This window comes from Triturus cristatus, chromosome 10, assembly GCF_964204655.1.
Source record: "Triturus cristatus chromosome 10, aTriCri1.1, whole genome shotgun sequence".
Lineage (NCBI taxonomy): Eukaryota > Metazoa > Chordata > Amphibia > Caudata > Salamandridae > Triturus > Triturus cristatus.
This window is the reverse complement of record NC_140593.1, coordinates 1,205,204,403-1,205,230,841: the sequence shown is the minus strand read 5'-3', so window position 1 is coordinate 1,205,230,841 and position 26,439 is coordinate 1,205,204,403. Positions and strand designations below refer to the sequence as shown.

Genomic DNA, 26,439 nt, shown 5'->3' with positions numbered 1-26,439 from the left:
TGCTGTTTTGATATGCATAGATCTCCAGTAATGGTGTCCCAGCCACGGTGTGGTCCAACATACACCATCCTTTCTCTTCATTCATCAATTCAATGAGAAATCCGAGTTGAGTTTCTTGGCATTAGTGGACGACGTTTGGGATGCAAAGAACCCCTTCCCTGGCCCATAGTGTACTTTGTGCTCACTTCATTCTCAGTTACCCTCCTCTCTAGATATAACCTTCCAGCACTTGTTGCAAATTCTATAGGCCTCGACTCCCTCGTCCACAATGGCAGGATGTTGAAAACATAAATGTATCATGCAGAGTACCGCCATCTTGATGCCTGCCATCCATCAAGATAATGGTGTTTCTGCCAACTTTGCAAACATTGAGCGCTCTGTATAGTGCTCTGTAATTTCTCTGCAGCGTTTCTATCATTGTTGTGACTATGACAACTCCTAAGATGTGTATATGTCAGTTGGACCATCGAAGGGTTGTACTTGTTTCTAAGGTCTGATGTTTCCCTGTATAACGATACCATGAGAACTTTTGACTTTGCAGAACTGACCTGGAATCTCTCTACTCTGGAAGTAACAGGGTTTAATAGGATCAATAGTATATCCTCTGCAATTAATTTTTCTTTCTAATGTATTCCTACCTTTTTCCCTATATATTGCATTGAAGAATTATAATTGTATCCCCTCTGTATTCACCCTATTTCTAATATTTTGTGCCAGTTGTTGGATGCAAAGCAAATAACAGTGGTGATAAAGGGCACCCTTGTCTCATGCCTCTACAGATGAGGACAGGCCTTGACAATCAACTCTTAACATTCACCAACGCCTGCGGTAATTCAAACCCACCAAGATCTAATGAAGCGCTTCCTTGCTAAACTCCATATGTGATAGCAATGCCCTCATGAACAGCAAATAGACCCTATCAAATGCGTTTTCCATGTTCAATGAGAGCGGCACCTTCTGTTTCCTTTGCTTCTCAGCAATATCAACTAGTTGGAGTACCTTTGTAGTATTGTTGCCAGTTTGTTGAAAGAGCTGGTGGTTAGGAGCACTGGTGGAAGGGGCGCAGCTACTACGGAGAAGGGTAGAGCTTTTATGGGCAAAATTGTTCCAAAAGGTATTGTAGGAGGACTGGGGTTAAAACTTGTGGTACCCACTGCAAAGTATTCTGGGATTATTTCAAGGTCTTCTAGCTAAAAACTAGCTAGTTGCTGGGAAGAGTTTGGCTGGTGGGCCACATAATGAGTCCTTGGACAAGTGCAAAACTTGGAACTGGGATGTGGGTTAATCGGTTAGCCATGCTTACAAGGGAAGATATCTTTAGATGGTTAGGCCTAGGAAAATCATTTAAAATGGTCTGGAATTCAAGTGACCACTTGCAGTCAGAAGAATGCTACCCCAAGACCTTCGATGAAGCAGAGAAATCTCTGTGTTCCTCTAGGGTGTGGAAGAGGAAGATACAGGATCCCCTGTGGTACCGGACAAGTTGGGGAAGCATAGGTTCACCACACTTCATATCCTGGAATGCGCTTCTGCAGGTCTTTATACATTTGTAGATTTATATAGCGTGGTTTATCCCCTGTGAGGGTATCCACACGCTGTCCAAGGACACGGGGAGATTAAGTGATAGGCCCAGAATCACAGGCTGTTAAGCCGACCCTAGAGTCGAACCCGGATCCCCAGCTACGGAGTCGGCAGCTCTGGCCACTGCGCCACATCCTCTTTGACCTTCTTGCTGAGTATTGCCAGCTGGGCTGCAAGGCACTTGCTGCTACTAGGGGGCTCACTCACAAGAGATATCCTTTTTTGGACACTTTTATTTTCATTTTTCCAGAAAACAATACACAAGTACAAAACTTGCACAAGTGATATTCTTCATGCTGTCTTCAGCCAGCCTGGCTTTGCTCTCTATCCTGTTCAGCAAAGGCCTGCTCTCCTCCTCTCACTGGAAGTCCATCTTCCTCTTGTAGGTCAGGGTTCAGTAGCAGGGCGTCTTCCAGAGTCTAGGCCTACAGGACAGACACCCACCTGAAAGGTCCCATCCATGAAAAACGTTTCTGTGAGTGGTCTCTAAGTATTGTTGAATTCAGAGTTACTGGTTGAATGTGTCTCTGAATTTATCCTGCTATGGGGCACTGGTGAGTCACCATGCCAACCAAAGCACAAACATTTAAAAAGATTCCCCCCCCCCAACCCACATTTTACTGGAGCGTAGATTACAAGGAGGGAAAGGGCTCTGCCTCAAACCTGTCAAGGTGTTTTGTGGATTAGGGATGGATTTCCCGAGCCAAGGTCTTCTGGTTCTACGGCAATGGCCAGCACAAGACTGGAACGGAGAAGGAGACACTTGGCGAGAGGAAAACTACTCTAGTAAGGGAGCAGAAATAGATTACCCCCAATCTACCTAGGTAGATAAAGGTTTGGACGAGGTATCCAGGGAACAAAAGACACACAAGTTGTCACATTGGTAGGTGAACAAAGGCAAGCAGCAGGGGAACCACCATTTTGTGCAGGCCCAGAGACCTTGGGTTCATTGGGTTTAGTTATTGCTCATACGAAACACATGACATCATAAACCGACCACCCCACACAGCAGGAGGATTAAGAAGAATAAGCGTTATGGAGGGGCGACACCTTTTAGAGGATACACCAGAAGGCCCTGTACTCTTCCAGGGTACAGAGGACAATGCCTCTGCCCCTGAGGCTAACCAGCCAAAGCAAACCTTCAGCCGACCCACAGATCACTATCCGGATATTAGTAACCCGGGTCTACAGCTGGAGTTCAGTCTGGGGGTACCCTCAATTTAACTGTGCCTAGGCTCTGCTGTGGAATGTCGAAACAAAAATTGAGCCCTCTGTCTGCAGACCCGCATATTGTAAAGTCCACTGATGATGAGAGAAGGCAGTTCAGATGAATGTCCAACAGGACAGTGCAACATTGCTTTTCCAGCCATTGTCAGGCTACTATCCACACAAACACATCAGCAGGCTATCAGTGGTACAGATGGTCATTTATTTTAATTTTAATTTTATGCGTTTTTATATAGCGCGGACTTTACCCGAAGGTGTCAGAGCGCTTCACAATGTGTCTTCTGTGGTTTCCAGTAAAGTGTCACTATTTATTCCATTTTCAGTGGTATTGGAGTCACCTACTTATTGGTATTCAAAACACGGCCACCATCTTGCTTCACTGGTACCTCCATGGAGCTGGCTGCCAATAGGGAGCCATCTCAATGTCCGTCTTCCTTTTTGCACTTATTTGAAGGTGTTCCTGGGTCATTTTGTTAGCCATTACTGGGTTGATTTGCAGCCTTCCTTCACTCCTCCACCCCGGAGTCTGCTCTCTTTAAGAAGAAGTGTTACAATAATCAAAGTGTCTGACTGCAATCCCCGCATAACGGCTTATGCATGAGGCCTCACTTTTCATCCCAGGGCACTTTCTCCTAACTCAAGCTACCAATGGCCAAAACTACTGTTGCACCCATTTCAAGCTTTCATATCTACAATACCAGGCCATTCTAGGCACCTCCCTCTGGCCACAAATGCAAGTGGCTACCATATTGCCCTTAGACAGTATGTAATGTACCATAGCCAAGGAGACAGGGCACAACGTCACTTCACCTAGCCCTCCACTCTACACAAAATGATATCCGGGGGAATGGGGTCACTGTTACCAGATTCAAGGGGTGTAAAACAACAACATGGCAAACATTGGAATCTGATCCAATTGGCCTCAACCATTCTTAATCCTGGTGCACACCATCTAATTGTTCAGCACTGGGTGGGTGCCACCCACCTTTGCCACTTGGGCTCAGTTCTCTTTCAAGGCAGTTATGTACCCTGTTATAGCCATCATTTAAGGAATGGACTGGGGTGTGGTGACCCCTCTATCTCTAGCACCTATCAAAAGTCCTGGATAGATCAAGTGCAGGTGCATTCACAAGATACAGAGGTAACTCATAGCCAATAGCAGAGAATGAATCTCTATACATGCAGAACCAAGGAAGAGAGAGGGTGCTGTCTGTGAGAAGAAGCATGCCGGCTGTGATAAGATGTTCAAGCGGCGCCAAAAGGAGAAGAGGAGGCAGGGAAGGTCCCACAGGCAGAACTCATACATGTATTTGCCTCACTGATTAGTGAGTTTGCGAGCAGATTTATTTATTTATTTATAAAGCTTTATATAGCGCGAAAGTGACCCACGAGGGTATCAGAGCGCTTTACAGTATAAGAACATAAGTGGATGAGGTGGGATACACACATTCAAAAGTGTCAATTCGTACATAAGAAATATAAAATATATGAGCACAGGGGAAGCAGGACACTGTAGGCTCAGCCCCTATTTAATGTTAATTTCATAACACTTGGAATGAGGTCAGCGGTTTCTCTGGATGCTGGAAAAGAACTGACCAGCAAAAAAAGGGGCGGGCAAGTACCGGGTTCCCAACCTATTCAACGAGGTGAAAGGCAATATGTTAATATGTTATGTTATGTTAATAACTTTTATTAGGCGCACAGCTGCCCCAGCAAAGGGGCGTCCTGGCGCCTGATCAGGTACACAACACAACAGGTCAAGGCTAAGAAAGAGAAAGATCAAATAGCAGAGGCAAACAGATGTGTTTTAATGGCGCGTCTAAAAAGAGTCAAGCTATTTAGGGTGCGAATGTGTAAAGGAAGGGAATTCCATAGATCAGCCGCCAGGACACGAAAAGAGCAACCTCCCATCCTACTCAGCCTGAACCTAGGCTTGGTCGCCAGATGGTAAGATTCAGACCTGAGAGACCGCGTGGGGACGTATGGAGAAATAAGGCCCGCCAAAGCAGGGGGAGAGGAAAGCTTCAGGATCTTGAATGTCAGACAGAGAGCCTTAAATTTGATTCTCTGTCTGACCGGAAGCCAGTGCAGGGAGGTCAGAACAGCAGAGACAGAGCCTCGACTTGGAAGGCCAACAATGGCCCGTGCAGCAGCGTTCTGCACCCTCTGAAGCCTAGTCGCCTCAGCCTGGTTGACTCCAAGTAGCAAGGCACTCCCGTAATCCAGCCGGGAAAGAATAGAGGCCTGAACCACCAGTTGCCGAGTGGGGGGGTCAAAGAATTTGAGGACTGGCCTCAGCCCTCGCAGAATACCAAAACAGGTAGCTGCTATCTTCTTTGTATGGCTGGTATAAGAAAGATTGGAATCCAGCCAAACCCCCAGATTTTTAACTTCGGCCGCTGGAATGGGGGACACCCCCAGATCAGAAGGCCACCACTGGTCTCCCCAAAGTTCCGCCTGCTTCCCCACAACCAGGACCTCGGTTTTCTTAGCATTAAGCTGTAGGCAGTTGCTACGCATCCAACTAGCCACAGCTATAAGTCCTGCACGGAACCTGGGCGCAGTCACCTCAGGGTCCCCACTGAGTGTCACCGCCAGCTGCGTGTCGTCGGCATACGATGTCATAGTAAGGCCACATTGCCTGACAACAGCGGCCAACGGTTTCACATACAAGTTGAACAATGTGGGGCTTAAAGCAGAGCCCTGAGGGACTCCCAGTTCCAAAGAATGGAAAGAGGACTGGCCAGGTGGAATGGCTACTTTGAAAAACCGGTCCGAGAGGAAGGAGCGGAACCACTGAAGAGCCTTCCCCTCAATACCCACTTCCTCCAAACGCCGCATCAAAATGTCATGTGACACCGTGTCAAACGCGGCGCTCAGGTCTAATAGTAGGAGCGCCGCAGTCTGCCCCGCATCCAGCACTGACCGCAAATGCTCGGTCATGAAGAGCAAAGCAGTTTCGGTGCTGTGTTGGGCGCGGAAACCATTTTGGCTCTCGTCAAGAATGTTATTACGAGAGAGATGGGCAGACAGGATGGAATTCACGTGTGCCTCAGTGACCTTGGCGGTCCAAGGCAGGAGGGAGATGGGCCGGTAATTCTCCGGAAGCAAGGGGTCAGAGTTGGGTTTCTTCAGAATGGGGCTGACCACAGCTTGCTTCCAGGATGGCGGGACCACGCCCTCACTGAGGGAAAGATTAATCACGTCCAGAATGGGTTCACGACAGAGAGGCGGGAGACGGATAAGGAACTCCGGCTTCAGTGGGTCTAAGGGGGAGCCAGATTTAATTTTAAGGCTCAGAGTGTCAAATGCCTCGTTAGACATGGCCGGCAGGATGGACAGAGTTTCGGACACCGAGACCTTCATATCACTAAGAGCATCCCCGGAAACAGAAGGTATAAATCCTCGATAGATTGTCTGCACCTTCCCCACGAAAAAGGATGCCAGACTTTCACAGTGAGAGTCCGTGCAGATTTCTTGCGAGGTGGCCCGTTTCCCCATCAGGTCTTTGAGTACCTTGAAGATTAACTTAGAAGGGTTAGGGCTGTTGGAAAACTCAGCTGCATAATAGGCAGCCCGGGTTTGACAGATAGCTCTGTGATAGGTCTTAAGCTGGGCAAAGTACAGTGATTTTAACGTGGGATCAAAGGATTTTCGCCAGGCCCTCTCAGCTTGCCTGCAAGTTCTCTTGAGTTCGGCAAGAGTCTCATTATACCAAGGGCTGCGATTTTTAACGTAACATTTAGCCCAGCGCAGAGGTATAATATAATACAATAGTCTGGATGCAAGGTCTCAAAGTACCTAAAGACAGAGGTGTGATACAGAAAATGCCCTCTCTGCTATGACATGGCCTCCACATGCAGATTCACTTGTGGGTTTGAACTGTTTCGCCAGAGATGTCACAGCTACACCGACTACAGCTCTTTCAAAAATGTCCGAGCCTGAGCTGCGTCATCTATGAGCCTTGTCACCTGGAAACCCTGGTATGTGAACCTAGCACAGCATATTTGATTCATGCAGAGACAATTGAAGACCCCAAGGTGCTATTATCTCAGTTTTATGGTGGGGAGGGGGCAAAGCTAGGATTCTAAAGTGGGAGTGCTTTTTATGTGCATGCCAGCATCAAAACATGATACCTCTGACACCATTGATAACAATCTGCTTTGCTGCCAGTTGGATTTTTTATTTATCCCTGGGTTGCAATTAAATACACATCAAACGTATTTTTTGTTTTCATCAAGACATGTTGTCCCTGTGCAGAGCCTACTAAAAGAGTAACTTAGTGTTTAGAACAGTGTAAAATAAATACAAGAAAAACAATCAATACTCAAAACGTATGGGCCATGACTACCTAAGACTTACATCTGCACATATAGCAAGAAAAATGACTGTACAATTTATACAAAACAAATAGCTGTACAATTTACAAGCATCAAATACTGCAGTTTTACATGCGGGAAATAGGCCTACTTTTTTCTTAAATAGAGGTACGGGGACTCCTTTTGATAAGGTCCTCACAGTACAATAGTCTTTTGTATGCCAAAGAGAGGTCGCCTCAGAGTTTTGAACCCAGATTAGAGCTGTATTAAAGGGGCTATAGATAGTCGAAATTTCTTGACATAAATTTATCCAGGGTTCTTTAGGCTCGCCTCACAAGAAAACTAACCAACGCGTTTCGACCTTCTGCGTGGCGCTTCTTATATCAGAGGTCTTCATCAGGGTGGAAATTTTGACAAGGAGGACTGGTGGTACCAAATCTGTCTTTAAATGATGTCGAGCTTCTTGGCTCTCTGATAGAGAAGGTTCTTTGGACTGGACTTGCTGGTGAGTGGCTTATATCACAGCGTCTGGGAAAGTAACCCCATTGTAAAACTTCCGCTCGTCCCCAGGCAGTGTTCGGGCAGGGCACGGCAGAGCGGTGTACTTCCCTCGAGTGTTCGAGCGTAAAGGCTGCTTCGGGCGAACAATACATCTCTTTCTTTACTCGCGCTACCACGCTTCACTGTGGTCCTACAGGAGTATTAGGATTCCTTCCTCTGTACTACTTAACAGAATCATTCCCCTGTTCTTTATCGGCTTTTATATGCATGCCAACATCTGTGTTTCCCAATCGAGCACCAATATGCCTCTGTAGCCCCCTTACAAACATGCACATGGTAAGGCATGTTTCAGCTTCTCACTGGCAGCGGTCACAGCCTCAGTCTAAAGCCGGTGATGGGTGATGGTGTGGAGGAGCAGGGCATTTATCCAGGTAACCTAGGCACAGCGTGAGACAAACACCTCAGAAGGCACCCGGAAGAGAGCAGCTCCTCCCTCCCACTCCTCCTCTCAAGCAACATGTGGCAGTGCACGTGCTGTCACCCAGCTTATTTCTCCTGCAGCAAGTTCAATCAGGAAGAGCTCTCAAGCAGTATCACTATTCCGCACCATTTCTTCCTCGTGAATGTGAGCACCATCAAATAGTGTCCTCTTCCGCAATGACATCTACAGCAGTGTCACTGATGGCGCACAGCTCCTTTTTTCCTGTGACTCAACTCTACAGAGAGCTGGTGTAGGGAACGGCGGTGCGGCTAGTTTCTTGGGACTCTAAGGTTAGACTTGTGTTGTTTGCTTCTCAACCCTCAGTAGTAGTTAGCACAGGAATGTGTCTCACTCTTAAAAGGCTGAGGGATATTTCTCCACTACTTTAGACAGTGTGTCACACTCTGCCAGTGCCACTGACACAGAGTTATCAAATCAGTACTGTTTCCTGGCATATACACCAACGCCAATTTATGTTTACAAGGGGTAGCAGGTGCTTCCTGGATGCTGTTTTAACTCCTGGTCTACTTCTTGGCGCCATCAGGTTCCTGGCATCCAAGCAATATTTCACTCTGATGTTTAAAAGATTTTACAAGCTGACAAACTGGTAGTAAGAGAAACCTGGACTACAGTGAGCAACAAAGTGGGCTTTCAATACAATGTAATCAGCCAAAAACAGGTACGCAACAGCCAAGCGCTCTTACAAGACTAGTCATTGTGTCTGTGTACAGAGCTAGGGAAGGTGTGGGGGCATTCTACGCACACTAGAAATGGAACTGCCGGAAAGTCCTCCATACATTTAAAAAAATGCACATTTCAGGTCTTTTGCAGTAACTCTGTACCACCAAATGGGGGTACACTAATACCACTGCCTTACCTCCCTTTACAGAAGCACAGGTCCTTGTCTGCAGCTACGGGTACTCCCAGCAGTGCAGGGGAAAGAATCATATCAGGATACCCAAAGAGACACATCTCAACCACTGGGCTGTACCAGCACCTGTCCTGTCTGCCTCCCAAGCGCCTTTAGATGGAATAAACAGGTGCCTAAACGTGCTGGGATCAGACTGCCATCCTCAAATGTTAATACCTGTGCAGGCATTCTAAAGACAAATCAATATGTGGAAGGGAATGATTGTTGAGCATCAAAGAATGAGCCCTGGGACCTAAGACTCAACTTTGAAGGGCGAGGATAGTCAGGAAGTGAAAATGGCCAGCTGGAATTAAAGAGTGAGGTCTCTTCCTGCGAACCAGAAGGACACAGGGCTTGATTTAGATTTGGGTGAGGAGAGGAAATTCTCCAGTTTGAGAAGCGGTAAATCTTCCTTAGGAGTATTCTCGGATGTTAAACAGATTTGCCTTCACAGAATCATCAGTGTATTCACCACTGCCTCTGCAAATCAGAGATGATGTTACCACACACCTCTGAATCAGGCCCCAACTTATTTACAAATGTATTTACACCACGTGAAGCCACTGGGTCTTTCGAGCCCTACTAGCAAGGAAAATAATTATATTGGTTTAGATTTAGGAATGTGCCATGCCATGGACATGAAGGGGAAACGAGAGCTAAATACTCTGGTATCATTAGAATGTGGTTTGCTTAGAGTGGGTGTGGGCACTCCGGGTGGTGCAGATCGCTGTTGACGGTCATAACCAGGGAAATTGTACATCATACCTTGAGGAGTGCTCTATGAAATGAACCCCTGTACCCCTTGCAAACACCTGACTGCATGTGTCATTCATTATGCATGCAGGGAGCATCATTCCCTGGCCATTGGTATTGTTATGTACATGAAAATATATTTACATTGCATAAAAATATAATAATATATGTGAGTGCAGGGTGCCTGTGTGCATTTTTGGCTTTTTCTAGAATGAGGTGGAGGGGTTCTCAATTGTGTTCTGAATGTACAAAAATGTTCTAGTAAAATGTTTTCTCTTTTCATCCTCTTTATTGTGTTTTGGTAGATTCATTGTTTGTTCTCGTGTTTGTAATTTTTACTAAATGGTATTTTGCATTAAAAAAAAGGGAAACCTGAAAAAAACACTTCAACCAAAAATATATTGTAATAAAACAGGAACAAAAGTATCTTGGAAATGTTCCTCATTCACCAAAGGGCAACAGATATAAGGTAAGAAATAATAATAGATAAGGTAGTGGGTTAAAGCTACAAACAAGAAGCATAAAACATATCAAAGGTATGAGTGATTAAACACAATGATAGCTAGCTTGTGTGGATTGGTTGGAAGTGCATTGTTGCACAACTGGGGTCAAAGTGTAGATAGCGGAAGGACTACAATAGTAATAGAATGGTTCCTCCTCAAAAGCAGACAGGTAGACACTGCTCAAGGAGGGTCCTGTCCTACTCTACAGTTCTGCAAGTCTGTGCTGACTTACCTCGATAATTGACGAATACTCCTTGATGGTGGTGGCCATTACTTCCATGTAGCACTCTTTCTGCAATACCAAACAGAGACTTGTGTGGGAACCTATAACATTAATTTCTGTGATTCTTAAGCATTTTCCATTTCAATATTGTATTTTTTAAATCATCTTTAAGCTGGGTCTGTCCTACTGTTGACACCTTTGTCTCTCCATGTTGGTCAGTGGTCAGATGTCTGTGAAAAAATGGTCCATTTTTTATGGACCCACCCAACGGTGGTTTCACAGAAAGGAAAATCAAGACCGCTTAAGGACCTACATCAGCAAATTGTATGAGGTGTCACATATGCAGTAGATGCAATACAACTTGATGCCTGTCAATGAACAAGGAGCAGGGTGCACAGGGCTCATCCTCAAGTGTAAACATCACATTTAATAGAGGAAACCTAGTGAGCAACTGATGTTCAAAAAAGACATGGGTTTGACCCATCTCCTGTTTAAGTAGTCTGTTGGAGGGCACTGGGTTAACACTGGAAGTCTTAGGTTGTACAATCTTGAGTAATCAGACTTGATTGGCTGAGTAAATTGGTGTATAATGGTGTGACATTAGATGCTGATGACAAAGAGATGGTCCAAGAAGCAGCAGCACCATAAACAGAGCTAGAGACAACAATGGAAGTGTGTACAAAGATATGCAGGAAAAGGCCTCTTCACCAATCTAATAAATTATGTATGGAGAAGGATAACACCATCACTGACATGCACATATGCTCAGCTTTTTTGGGAAGTGGCCGACAGTGCACCACAAACACTCCACAGATGTGTCTGTCTTTCCATGATGACAGCCTACCCCTGATTTACCTTCTTGTACAGCTCCTCATTCTCTTTCACCTCTAATCGACATCTCTGAAGCTTTTCCTGAAAATATCAAATAAAAGAGGTTTAACTGTTGGCTGGAAAGGATTGGGAGGAAAGACGGAATGAAGAGGTTTGGAAAGCCTAACTATTTGTGGCATATTTTTAAATTTCACCCCATATCTATTTTTAAAAAGTGTTTTACTTATTATGAAGAAGCAACATTCATACATCTCTTTACATTATAATCTTTTTATAAAATTCCAATGGGAACTAAACCACAAAAATATCTTGGACTGATTTATTGCAGAACTAACTAAAGCTAAACATATTTTGTGGTGTTTGTGCCCAGAGTTCTATCATATTGTTTAATCAATATGGATTGAATTTGAGGTTTTGAATTCTCCATGGTATCCTTTGAGAATAAAAGTCGTAAAACCATCCACTATTATTCACAAAGATCTACGTGGTGCAAAATTGTAGATTGCGGCACATGGCAGAAATACATCAGATGTCTTGTACTGCATTTACAAAGACTTTCTCTGGAGCAGATATGAAGGAGCCTGAAACATCAACAGAGCTACTGAACAAAATCCCTGTGAATTGCAATTGCACACAAGCATCTCACCAATGCTTCAGACACCTCTAAATTTGTTCCAGTGCAAACCTTTATGAGCATGGAATGAAATGACTGGTTTAAATCTGAGACGTTATTGGTGACTCCAAATTTGCCCCAGGAAAGGAGACCAGTATTATTAGTCCAAAGGGTTTATAGTAAACCTTCCTCCATGGCTAGAGGTGCCTCCAACAGGGCAAAGATCAGCTAAAATGCTCTTGGGGATAACCGTTGTTCTGCCAGGGGTGATGTGGGGGAGATTTATTTAATCCAGTAAAATTTGTGCATGAACCTAAACTGATCTTATTTGATAAAATGATTGTGAGTGGTTGATAAGTTAGAGAAACATGAACTTGAAGCAATAGCGAAATATTGAGGTTTCCACATTTTTGGTTTAAACATTTTTGGATTACAGGTGCTTTGGATTTTAGTGGCATTGTGACTTGGTGACTTTGTCTGACATATTCCCTGGTATAGTATTTTGATTAACCATACATGGTTGAACACTAGCTCTGACAGGCTTTTGTCTGGTATGGAAATTCAGATTTGTATGTATTAGTTAGTAGTTGGTAGTTGGCTTATCTTGTCTCTTGAATACAATTGATTAATGGTTTAATTTGTGTTTATCCTTTCTCTTATTTTTGTTTTGTTTTTAATACTAGATTTACTGTCATCACTGGTCTCCCTCAACAGGAGCTGTCTTCTTAGTAAGTGGAGAAATGACATTGGTTCTTTCAGGATATGTTTCTGTCAGTGTCTCATCACCCCCTTGCAGATAGCTCATCTTTTTTTTACAGAGCGTTTTAGAGTTGTCTCTGTGCTGGCATTATGGAATGGAGTCCCCAGGCAACTAGTAAAGGAACATGATTTGATTTTCATGCACATCACATTTAGTGATGGATTTCACTCAAGGGCCTCAGATGAGCCAATGAGCACCTCTGTAAATCTTTGACAAATCTAAAATCTTCTACTATAAAAAGCAAAACTTTAAACTATGCAAATCTACAAAGAGAGGCAACTTAGCATAAGCCTTTATCAATTCAACTGTAAGGAGGATAGAAAAGTGCAAAGGAAAATTGTGAAGCAAATAAATATGAACTACACACACCATTTAATTAAAGAGAATATAGTTAGAAGGAAATGTCCAATTGTGTGCAGTTGAATAATTTCAGGCAATATAAAATAAGATGGGAATAGCCCACAGGAGGACTATTTGCTAAGGATAAGGCTGAAAGGCTACGTTGTCAACTTTAGAACCAGGAATTAAAGGGTCCTTTTCTCAGCTTACTCACTTTACTATTTTGCATTCTGGGAAAACTACTTTCTCTGTTTTCCCTCAAGTCCTCTATTTGTAAAACATGCCAGTGCATAAACTTTGTAAAATTAGTATTAAGTGAACATAAGATAGTACATTACTTGCCTCCAGCTCTGGTACCAGGGTCTTCAGCGTCAGAAGCTCTTCCTGAAGGGTCTTGTTGTCCTCTGAGCACTCGAAGATCTGTCGCAGAAGCAAAGGATAAATAAATGTACCATGCAGGAGGAGCTGTCTGTGTGTAAATATATGTGGGCAGCAGCAGGATCCCGAACCCTGTCGCAGAGCTGTGTTTGATAAAGGAATCAGGCCACCTGCATCTACTGAGCATCCGCCACCATCACCGAGAAACAGACAGATGACTTGCCTCTACACCATCTCCTGAGATTTCGCCATCCACACCAAAGACCTCCTCATTGACGAGGTGTCTCGGGATAACTACTGCAAATGCTTAGGCAGTGAATAACGACAACCGAACGCAACAAAGATTGCAGGCACATGTTCACAGTTTAAGAATGATAAATTCTTGGACACCATATGGAAGGGTGTTGAAACCAACAATCATCCATGAATTTCCTTCAGCATTGCGGCTAATGCTGATTGTCATGATTCAACGGTGTCTCTCTCTCTCTGAGAGCCCTCTTGGTCGAGGGCATTTGGATGGTGCCCAGACTTCCAACGGTGGGTGTCAGGGTTCTTTTTCATGGCAACGCCCTATTGTCCTATTGTCCTTTGAGGTTGACCCTCTTCTTTCCCTAATGTTTTAACTTTGATTGGAAATGAAATGTGAAGTCCACTCCTCGCATGCATCACTGAGAAGCATTTTCTTTTTTGAGGGAAGAGGCTAGTCACATGACCCCTTAGTCCAGGCAGCAAAGAGAAGTGTGCACACGTATAATGGGAATTGTCCCAATGGAAGACCAGCTGTTGTATGCCAACAAGCCTTTCTGCACCTGTTAGGCCCAATGTTAGTAGCAAGGATTGCATGTCGGGGCATTTTTTTGTCCTATCATTTCATCATGGCAATTTATTTTTTGATTGTAAAATTACTTTCCCTCATGCATCATCTCCTCATTTGCCAACTTAATGTGGGTAAGTACTATATTAACAAAAATAACTAAAATATTTATAGGACAAGTGATCAGATTATTATAAAATAATTTATTTAAGCTCCTTAATTAAAACACATAGATTGTTTATGGATTGTAATTTAGGGAATATTTTTAATTAGAAACTATGCTTATTATCGAGTGGCTGTAATTATATTAAAGCAATTACACCAAATTTAATTACAAAAATATTGATTGCTAAATAATTACGTATTATAATTAAAAAGTGACTTAATGAAAATCACCCTTAGTAATAAAACAATTTCAATTAATGTCATTACATTTAACATAATTGTAACTAAATTAATGTTGATTAACTCAATTGAATATCTACAAAACAAATTAAATAAATATAAGAGTCACGGATAGAATTTCATATTGTATATTAATAAATGTAAATTAATTTAATAAAACAATTTAAGAAAAAAATTCTTGAATTAAAAATTACATTGTAAATAAAGGAAAGGGTTATCATTAAGGAAAGTAAAAAGGGTATAGGTAAGGCAACAGTATTTAACTTAGGAGTAACTGGCACCGGTTCAGCCATAACCAAGAGATAGTGATCAGGTTTTTTTTTTATTTTTAAACAAATTTTATTGGTCAAGCGGCACATGTACAGCAGAGCCCTGTAACCCAGAGGCGTCTGCACAATCTGAGCATACAGAAATGACTGAAATTTTTCGAAAATATATCCCAAAAAAAACCTTAAAGGAAATACAATAGCAATCTAAGTTGCGTCCCCCTCCCCCCGATTGCACCATTCATCCACTCTAAACAGATCTATTCGGATATTTACAGTCAAACTACCCACCGGGGTTACACCCCACAACCCCGCTCCCGGGATCCCCCCCAGTAAGTCCAACGTTTATAATCGCAGGTCCTGATCTACAGGAACCGGGTCTAGAAGCAATCCCCGATAGTCTGCCCACCTCTTCCATATTTTGAAATGTTTTAAAGGTCACCCCCTGGCAATAAAAATAGGTTTCTCAAGGCCCACACAGAAGTCCAGGCCATTCTACCATGCGGCCACAGCAGGGGGCCTCGGAGCCTTCCACGCCCTCGCTATGTCCCTCTTTGCCAATGTAAGACCCAACAGTAATAAATGGCATTTATAGACATTACCACCTATCCCTAGTGTCAGGTTTTTTTTTAATTAAAGGTTAAACTTAGCTTGACAAGGAACTAGAGGAAAAGGCATGCATGCAAATGGTGTGAATCTCTCTCACAGTCCCAATCTCTGCAAAGAGGTCTGCATACCAGGGGGCACTAACAAGGTCATTGTCCCTCACCCACCTGTGGGAGACGTTCTGCCTATCTGTTTTCTGAAGGAGAAGATAATCTCCGCAGATCATTTGGTATAATATAGAGTGAACATAAGGGGCATGGCTTCTACCTCTTGCCACCCTAAGGCCAAATCAGCAGACATCAACAGGTTTCCAAATTTGGGGCCTCATTAGGATGTCAGTTGGGCCGTCATCCAGCCGAGTAGTCTGACCGCCGCATTATGATGCGGTCGGTCAGACCGCATCGGTCAGAGGGATCAACCGATGCTTACGACGGACTCAAGGAACCTGTCGGTCGGATCGTATTCCCTACAATAGGGGCGGTGCCTGTCGGAAAGGGACTTTGGGGGGTCCTAGTAGGGCCCCCGTCCGCTATGAGGCCCCCCAAACATCCATGCCCCATGTGCTAGGTGCCACATGGTGCATGGCACACGGGAGATGTTGTTTGAAAACATACCTTTTTCCATTACGGCTTGTGCTGTCATGATTTCGACCGCCTACACGACAGTCGCATCATAAATTAGCAGGTTGGACCGCCGACTACTTGTTGGTTGGTCCCAAACCCACTGCGATGGCAGTCAGACACTCATCCAATCGCCATCGTAATCGGCCCATAGACTTTGAGAGACCCCTAACAAGCTCCTGAATATGCATTTAGAGGCCTCAACAAGTTTCCTTATCTAGATTTCAAAGACTTAAAGACATTTATTAATCTAGTTTTAAAAGACCTCAATAAATTACAAATTTGGATTTACAGAACATCAGTACATTTCTGATCATGGATGTAAGAGACCTCAATACATTTCTTCATCTGGATTTAAGAGACCTCAACAGATTTGACATTGTGGACCCAAAAGACCTCAACAGGTTTTGAATATGGATGTAAGAGCTATCAGCACTCTTCCCACTCTAAGAGAGAGATAAGGTGTGATCTCCTCTCAGGCAGAGTGTTTAATGCCACATCTATAGATAATTATATCATTGACAATTCCTGAGGCTCCAGATGTCAACTACTCATCTGGAGCCACTGGAATGGTAAATAATCTAATGATCTCCAGATGTGGCAATAAGAAGTGAATTAGTGAGTGAGTGAAAGAGTAAGTTACCAAGAAAGTGTTCAAGTTACATTGGCACCTTTATACTCTACAGTAGTAGTCCCAAAAATCTCTGCTTGTGGCACAAACCCTCCTTGAACTCACTCCCAGAGATGGGGTATAATGTCCCCTGAGATTCAACGCCTCAAAGAGATCAGCTAAAGCAGTGTTCTTCTGCTTCACTGATACCAACCAGATCACAGGGTAAAGTCTAGTTCCCCAGACATGTCTGTCCTACCTGAGCTGAGAGATCTTCCACCTGCTGCTCCAGCTGAGATTTCTTCTTTTCCTAGAAAAAGGATGAGTAAACTATCACAACACTGTCTTCAACTGACACGAAAATATCTCTTTGATATAATCTTCAGTTTAGTGGTCAGGTGCGTGTTAATCTCAGCCACCCGAGGGCCAAAATATGTATAAGGATATCTTGTTTTGGTAAAGCCACTAATACAGCAGTTTTGCTTCCTTTAACTGTGGTAAATAACAGGTGCTCTGGTTACCCAATTGTATTGTATCAGTTATTGGTGGATGCTGGAGATGGCCTTGCTGGGTTTTCTACTTGTCACCAGAAGGTTACAGCATATGTCAGAAATTCAGGCTTAAACTCACTGAGCTTTGTTGCTAGTGAAAGAGTGTAGAAGCTCAGAGGGGATAGCACAAGGGCACTCAAGTGTGACTGGTAAAGGAGTGAAAACTGGTATCGAAGAGATGTAATGTTGGGTATCGAAGAGATGTAATGTCGATGAAATATAAAAATATGCAATAGTCGAATCCAACCAAGAGAATCATAAATTCAGCAAAATTACAGTAACTGTTATTTAAAAAACTAAAAACTGAAAAATGCATAACAGAACATTGCATAGTTAAATGCATAACCACAAATGCTTTGCAACACAAACTAGATGAAAAACTTTGCACTCCAAGAAGAGCAGCAGGTAACTTGGGATAGGGATGGGTGGAGTTCTGTGGAGTGGGGTGAGGTGCGGGAAGTAGAAAGGATGAAGGGGTAAAAGAGAACCGTTAGAAAAACAACATGTATTTGACAACAAAAAAAAACATTACAGTGCAAGCTGATACTTGAAACAAGAGTAGAAGAGAATATGGAACCTCCAATATTTTTGGGATTTTCAGGTAGAGTCACTGCACATATATGCTGTTAATTGTAATGCAAATACTCTATTTTTCGACTAGAAATCATTTAAACTTCACTAAGAGTAAGAAATCGTGTCTTGTCCTTTTTATATATTTGTAGGATCTTATCAAGGTTTTAATAATATTTGGCATTGCTTTATAACATTCTTATTTTGTGAAGCAGTCCTTGTTCCGCCTTGGCTTGTGCCTTTTGAGCGGAAGGACTTGTTAACATGTTAATTTTGATAGGCAGTTTTCATTTGGTATACTTTATATTTTGATGTATACAATTTGATGTACTAAGATAGGTAAGCTTGCAATTGTATTTTCTGTGCTTGTGATTTGTACCAAAATGTATTTATTCCTCAGGAGAAGAGGTTAGAACTAGATAAAACATTCTAGCCATAGCTCCAGAGCTGATAAAACATTCCATGGGAGACCTCTATACAATGAGCCCGTGAGGCATACAAAATTGGATACCACAATCCAGACAGGTTCTCTAGGGCTTGATACATCCTTATCCGTAAGATATCCAGAATCAGATACAAATTCCAGCCGAGGCCTCCAAAACTGAATACAACATTTCAGAGGAGGCCTTCAGAAATCAATACAAGGTCTCCTGAGCTCAATACATATTTATAGGCAGGGTCTTCAGAACTGAATACAACATACCAAGCAAGGCCTCCAGAACTGGGTATGGCATTCTAGGCAAGGCCTCCAAAACTCAATGAATCAGTACAGTTGAGGTCTCGAGCACTGTGTAATCGCTGGTTTGAAAAACACTCTTGCTGAATGCCATTTTGTATTTGTTCTTGCACCAATCGGTGAAGTAAGTGAGACTTGCCGCTAAGATCGTTTTTTGTCTTTCAGACTATTTGTCTCCTAATATAAATATTCTATTTGCATTTAGGATTACAATTTAAAGACAAATCTCAGAATCATCTTGGATAACATAAAAGATACAAAGTTGAGAATACGAGTGGAAACTATGTAAGCTGAGATGCACTTTGGCTATAGGTAATTCAGTCTATAGTAAAATACTTGCTGATTTAGTTCATGAAGTGTAGTGAGATAGCATTATTCACTACACTTGTATGCTACAGTCAATGAATGGATGGACATTAACTTTGGGTTAGTGCTGATTGCTGATTCTTGTGTTACATTGTGCCAGGATAGATGCTTGGTGGATATTTTGTGTGTTACACACCAATTCAAAATAGCACTCTTTCAGAACACTGATTTTTATGTTATGTTGCACCACAATAGGTGTTTGATGAATGCAACATGGGATTGGATTAGTAATTATGTATACTTGACAACTTCAAAATGTTTCTCATTTTGAATGCAGATTTTCGTGTTACATTAAATTACAAAGATGTTTGATGACTAGATATGTGATTTGTTTATTCCCTAGATGTGTATGTTATAGTGAGTTGAGGGATACACGCCTTTGATCAAAAATTGTTTACACGATTAACTCAAAATGGTGCTTTTTCAAAAAACTGATTATGGTGTTGTATCAGATTATGGGAGATAAAATATGCCATTGAACAGATATGTGATGTAACTATTACCTAGAACGTTATGTCAAAGTTGAGTAACATAATTAAACCTTTGACTAACAATCATCTATTTATGACCAATAAAAAAATCGAGCTCATTTTGAATGCCTATTATCGTGTACCGAAAAAAGAATTGATGCTAGTGGAGAGAGATAGTATTTAGGGAGCCCTTAGTCTACAGATCCTTATAGATTGAGGACATTATAGAAATTCTACTCCAACAATGCTAGTGTAGATTATTAGGTGTGGAAGTATTGCTCCTTTTATATCTTTATAATTAAAAAGAGGTGCCTGTTGGAGGGAAATCTCCTCGGATGAGTATGTTAGAGATGCATAACGAATAAGAAACACTTAGGAATATGTGTATACAGTAAAAGAACAATGGTATTCAACAATGGCATTTAAATATGAATGCCCAATCTTTCTTAAATATTTAAGTATTTTGTATATTGAGTACTGAAATCGAACTGGGGTGTTATGCTATGATGGTTCGCCATGGATCTGGTGTAATACTCGGTACCAATGTTGCATATCACTGCATAAGATTTGGGATTGATAAAAAACATCATAAGAATTCATATGGACCACAGTGGAACCAGTGATCACACTCTTCTCTATTAAAATATCAAATGGTATGCTGTTCGTCTTATACATTTACAATAATTAAATTAGGGAAGAGATTTAATCTATTGGTGGGTTTAGAAAATTGATTCAATTATTATGAACTACTGCTTAAAGAGGGGACGGAAAACATGACATTTTAAAATATTAGGGTACACTTGGATGTAGAATTGGATTTACATTGCTTTTAAGTTTGTCTTATAGTGTGAATATGTGATTTTGAATGTGTTCATGTACATTCCTACAGCCCTGATTAATTTCCTGCATGTAACTAAAAGTGTTGACTGTGCTAAACTGTTTACAGGGATCTTCTGATAAATAATTATGAAGAGAAAATCGAAAATAAAATCTTGAACTGATGTGGTTGTAGTGAATCTTTGCAAGCAAACAAGTTCATTTTTAGACTGTGCAACATTGGATTTGACATGACAACATTTGGTGAACTGAACCTAGAGATCTGAGGGCTTCCCCATTGGTGGAAAACAATTTAGTTTTGTGGCTTGTAAGGGGTCTGTGGACAGCTGGCCCCTAGGGGTGTAGCACCCAGACAATTTAACACTCAAGCACTCATGGATTAGCAGTAATACAGTATATCTCAGCTAGGATTATAATTTGATGTTGAGGTTGTTTCAATGAGTTATACATTATTAATACAACATCCTTTTTTATGATTGCACCACCCACATACCCTCTACAACCACACAATACTGAGATCATCAAATATAATACCCCATACAGCTCTCTCCTTTGTTTTTGTTCTTGAACCTTAATCCTGTTTTCGGTAGCCCAAGTGTATAGAATTGTTTTTGGCTGCATCAAATCTTGCCTGCTCTAGGAACCAAAATGTTTCTTTTCTCTGCATTTGAGTGACTAACCACCACTTCTACACAACTCACCAGCTCTTTCTTGTTGGCTTCCATTGCGTGCAGGGTTTCCCTCTGCACAGTGAGTTGTTGCTTCACCATCTCAAGTTCCTCCACCAAGCCCTGGGATTGGCAGGAGACCTGCTGCAGACTATAGAGAAGGAAACGGGGTCAGTTATTCCTCAAACCTTTCATCGGCTCACGCGTGGGAGGAGTTGAAGAGGAGAAGAGGACGGGAAGTCCTGAAGGTTCAAGGAGAAACCAGAAGCAAAGATGATAGAAGAGGGAGAGAAGCCAGAAGCTCCTAAATAGACATTTTAGTAAAAGTGAAGCACCTGGATAGAATCCACAGTAGAATGTAAATATCCTCCATGGAAGAGAAGGAGAGGAGAAGATCCTGGACAGAGGAGAAGAAGAACTGGAAATTATAGAAAGAAGGGATGGAGACTCCTGCGTAGATGAAATGGAGAGATAACAATTTTTAATAGAAGAGATGGCGGGAAGAAGATCCTGGGTAGATGATTTGGATGGATGAATAGATCGAGAGGGGTTCAGAACCTAGACAGAAAAGATGGATGGATGAACATCCTGGAGAAGACCCTGGAGAGGTGATGAGACTAGATAGACGAGCTATTGAGATGAAAACACGGAGCAGATTAAAAGAAGGGTGAAGATCCTGGAAGGAGCAGATGGATAGATGGGAAGATCCCAGAAATTACAGATGGGGAGAGGCCACGATCTGGCTTTGGAGCTATACAAAGGTGAAGCACCTGCACAGGAGAGACAGAGAGGTGGGATGTGAAGATCGAGCAAAAAGAAATACGCATGGCAGAAAAGTCAAGACCCAAGCACTGTATACAGACCTGAAAGCAATGATAACATATCCAGCCTGCATGGCTCTCATTTACGCACACCCTCCACTCAATACCTTTCATACCCTTAAACAACATCTCCTACATGCCTCTTGCTTTGTCCCCTCCCCATTGTACCTAACTCATTTCCTCACTTCCCAAATTCTTGCACCACCATGTTTCTCTTTCCCTCGATCCAGAGGTTGCATTTGAATCTTACACCTCCACAAGCCACCTCTTACTCCTTCATACCTCCTCTTCGTGTCTTTCGCTCCTTCACACCTCCACAGGGAGGCTCTCACTCCCTTACACCTCCTCCTCATGATTCTCACAACCCCACCGAATGACTCTCAAATCTTCGCATACATTACACCATAGGCCCCTTACTTTCTTTAACAATTTGTCCTTTTCCTCTTGTGCGCTGTTTGCTCTCAAATACACTGTTCACTCTCTCTCTCATTCTCTCTCCTTCCACTGTATAGCTGCCACTCTCCGTATGTTTCGCTCACTCACTCCTCCACTGTTTTCACTGGCTCACCTCCAACACATGTCCATCCCTCACTTGTGCACTGCGTTCCTGTCTCATGACAGCCCTGCATGACTCTCCTCTTGCACGCCTACTCAGGTTTCTCCTACATCCCTCTAGTGCAGGGATCTCAAACCTTTTCTACATTAAGAGCTACTAACACAAATTATTGGTTACAATAGTGACCTCTTCAAACCGGATTCCATTACTAGCCGCTGCGTGCACAATTACTAGCAGTGACCACCTCAGTGCATCAGGCAAAGCCACCGGAAATAATGTTAAAAAAAAAAAACAACTTTATTTTTAATTGTGAATGCATCTGTGTCATAACCATCATGTACACAATCACTCTGGCATCTAAGAGAGAACATCCGTAATAATGGCCCCGATGCAACCCGAAATACCATGTATATATCAGCCTCAAATATATTTTTTTCTACAAACACCAGCTTATCAGATAGATACATTTTACTTGTAAATACATCTTTTTCAATTTTGGAAACTGAAAGGAAGAAGAGGCTCTAATAGCAGGTAAAAGGAGTTTTATTCCATGAAGTATAAATTAATCAGGAATTTCAGAATCCACTCTTCAAAACATTTTAGCAAAAGAATGGTGAAACAAGATGACACATACAAAGTAGCCCAGCAGAAACATACCTAATTCAACTAAAGAAAGACTTTTCATTCATCAGAGGCGCCAGATCTGGGATCAGGGTGTCGATCCCAACTACAGGACCCAGAGTGCTTTGCGGCAGGAGCCGCTCACCTGCACCTGCAACACGCCACCACCAGGCGCTTAAATCGTGCTGTTTCTCTCCACAGCGCGAGACGCCAGATCTGGGACCAGGGGGTCGAGACCTACTACAGGACCCAGAGTGCTTTGCGGCAGGAGCCGCTCGTCTGCACCTGCAACATGCCACCAGGCGCTCAAATCGTGCTGTTCCTTACCACCGTGCGGGACGTGCCTGGGTGAAACCTGGGCCAAGGCTAAGATGGGCCACCCCCCCAAGACCTGCCTTTTGGACACCAAGGTACAGTGTGTGTCCCGCGCTTCTTTTTCTTTGTTTTTGTAATACAGCTTGAAAGGACTCACGTTTTTCTTTTGAAGGATCTTATATTCCTTTGATGTGTAACGTCATTGTGCTGTATTTCTGAATCTTAGGAGGGTGTTGTCACCATTTGAGCGTACTGAGTCTAGGATGGGCAAAAGGAAGGCTGTTGATGGTGGGGCTGGGGTGGCAGTAGGGAAAGTCAAAACAGCCCAAAAAAGCTCTAAAGCCTGCTGGCGGGCACGTGTGCTTGACCACATCAATAGACTCTTGGTCGAATGCGAAGAAATTTTAAATCCGCCAGCAGAAGCTCCTTCTACTAAATTAAGTTGCTCCTTACCCAGTACGGGATACAACAAACCAAACACTATTCTAAAGATGTTTAAGAAAGCCGCCACCAAGAGCCGTACACCAGGCGCCCATACGCCAACAGGCCCCACCATGGCAGATGTAGTTTCCTTGCCAGAAGCAAGCCGCCTAGGCCCGCTAGACCCGGAGAGCATTTGTAACAACAGATTCCTACCCCTCAAAAGTCTAACCAATGACCCCCAGAATGCTGAGGAGCAGGCAGGTGCTGGGGCCCCTTCAGCGTTAGCAGTGGGTCATCAGCCCACAGATCTTAATGTCCACAAGTACATCAGAGACCTCAGAGCAGAAGTCGCTGCTCTTAGGACCATGAAAGGTGATCTCACTGGGCTGGTGAAACAGTTTTTAGTAAGGAACCAGGGGGCTTGCATGCAAACTGAGGTACTCTCAACCCAGGTTAATAACCTGCCAATTGAATCATCTAACAAACTTTTACCCCCCGGGCCCATAGGGACTCTCCCTGCCCCCCCACAGACCGAAGCACATATATACGCTAGAGGTTTTGATAACATGGTTAATAGTAGGAAGCTTCCAGGCATCCCTATTTAGCCGAACTGGGTAGGTTTGGGTCATTTTGATTTTAGAAGAACTAACCATCTAATGGAACCCCTGCCCAGAAATGCACCAAGGCGTCATACTTTGTCCCAGGAGATCATGGCACCCCCCGCTTCTTGTAAAATCTACATGACCAACGTGCCAAAACTAGCCCCACATAAGGGGCACAAGGGGGAAGACTCCATTGGATTCGCCATGCGAGAGGATGCAGGTCCGTAATAAGAGAAGATATTGTTAGGGCTAGGAGATGTGAGTTCCCAAACAGCCTTACAGATTGTATTGAACTGCTTCTGGTAGATGGAAGGTTAGTTGAAAACCTGATAGCTCTGGACACCACATCATGTCCTGCTGTATCCTCCAATATACAATTCAAGCTCCAACCAATAACCAGTCCACCGGCACCTGCCTCCCACTGGCCACATTTTTTTCCGAGTACCTGACTCAATCTTGGGTGAAAATGAATGACTCCAGACCCACCGTCTTTCGGTTGACATGGACCTTCCCATAGAATTATCTAACCCCACTTGGAGTATCCCCCCTGAAGCTAGGACCCTAACTAATGATATCATCAGGGACGGGGCAGGGGGTGCAATAGTTATGGAGGATTGGAAAAACAGGATTGGGCAGGACATTGCGGGCCCCTTCTCCAGTAGCAACAGCTGACAACTTGCATAGTACTGGTACCCTGAAAGTCGATATCCAGCCAGTCCCTAGTCCACCCCCCCAATCCTATTGAACCATCACCCATGTGCTCAATAGTTTCCTGGAAAGTGGCAGTAGTAAAGGGTATTTTGATCCTTCCGCATTGGAACCATTTTTATAGAAACCTTTGATATATGTATCTTACAGGAAACTTGGAGCGTAGAGCCAGTGCACAAGGACAGGTATGTAAGCTATTGCCTCCCTGTAATCTCAAATAAACCAGGGCGTCTAACCTGTGAGACGCTGGCACCTTCTATCGCCGCCGTACCCCCGGGTTGACGGCACTGGGCTGTGTTAGATACGACAAAGTGCATGTGTGCAAGCTACGCGGCCGGCCCGAGGGGTTGTAGGCTAAAGCTGTGTATTGTGAAACATAACAATAAAGGTCTTTCAAAAAAAAAAAAATAATAAACCAGGGCGTTCCGCTGGGGGTCTGTTGATATGGGTTAGGATAGCCCTCTATTGTGTAATCTCGCAGCTTCCCTCTGACAGCCCAGCTATCCTGGGAATGGGAATTATGGGCCGTTCAGGTCTTAACGTATATGAAAGAGGAACCAGAGGGGCAGACCATCAGCCACTATACAAAAACTTGTGCAAAAGAAATCCTGCCCCCTCCTTGATAATAGCGGGCAACTTTAATGCCACTTTCAAACCCTTGGACAGGGACGATGTGAGCAAAATAAAGGAGGTGGATGATCTATGGTCAGTTCCATGTTAAGACCAAACCCCTGTAAAAAAATGGTTACAAGTCGTGTTACAATTAAAAGCCTTGACTTTGGAGTTTGGGTTGAGGGCCATAAAAGGAAGGACAAAATCCGATAGAATGGGGGCCAACACCTTTAACAGAACAAATGGTATGAGTCGCATTTATTATATTCTGTTAGACCTGAGGCTCTGGCGCAGTGTTAGTGATATGGTTGTGGGTACAAGTTCAGATGGCGGCCCTAATCCCCTCTGCTTGAGCCTGGCATTCGCTTGGGGCGGCAAGTATGATAGGCCTGAAATCCAACAGCTACAGAGGGAGGTTCACCCATCCAACGACAAGCGACGTCTTAAGTGGCACAAGATAATTTGACATGAAGATATGCTTCAACTCATAGACCAGGATTTGCTAGCTTGTACGCAAGAGATGGCAGCTTTGCATGAAATGCCAGGAGTGTTGGTGGCAGTCCCAGACACTCACTCTTTAGTTTTTGAAGCAGTTGGGTGCTTACTTCACAGTGCCTGCGCATAAGAATAATTCTAGACCCACCAATATAGAATCAAAAACATGGTTCAACCAAAAATGTAGACGTCTCAGGATCCAATTCTCCTTGGCTATAAAATCCAAGGATGCTGGAAGCATAAGAACCTCCAGAAGAGCCTACATGAATGGCTTCTCAAAAGCTAAAAAGGAGTGGGACGAGACTAGATGGCCACTCATCAAGGAAGCCTGTGACTCTGAAGACCCAA

At 43.3% G+C, this 26,439-nt stretch overlaps 1 protein-coding gene across 1 annotated transcript in view; it reads right to left on the bottom strand.

Annotated features, from left to right (window-relative positions):
• LOC146797070 (uncharacterized) overlaps positions 1-26,439 on the bottom strand; it is a 46,975-nt gene that overhangs the window by 8,931 nt on the left and 11,605 nt on the right. Inside the window, exons 3-7 of the mRNA XM_085630297.1 lie at positions 20,972-21,089; positions 17,000-17,050; positions 13,384-13,461; positions 11,354-11,410; positions 10,508-10,567 (exon numbers count right to left, since the gene is read on the bottom strand). Coding sequence (XP_085486423.1) covers positions 10,508-10,567; positions 11,354-11,410; positions 13,384-13,461; positions 17,000-17,050; positions 20,972-21,089 — 364 coding nt within the window. The remainder of the gene's footprint in view (positions 1-10,507; positions 10,568-11,353; positions 11,411-13,383; positions 13,462-16,999; positions 17,051-20,971; positions 21,090-26,439) is intronic.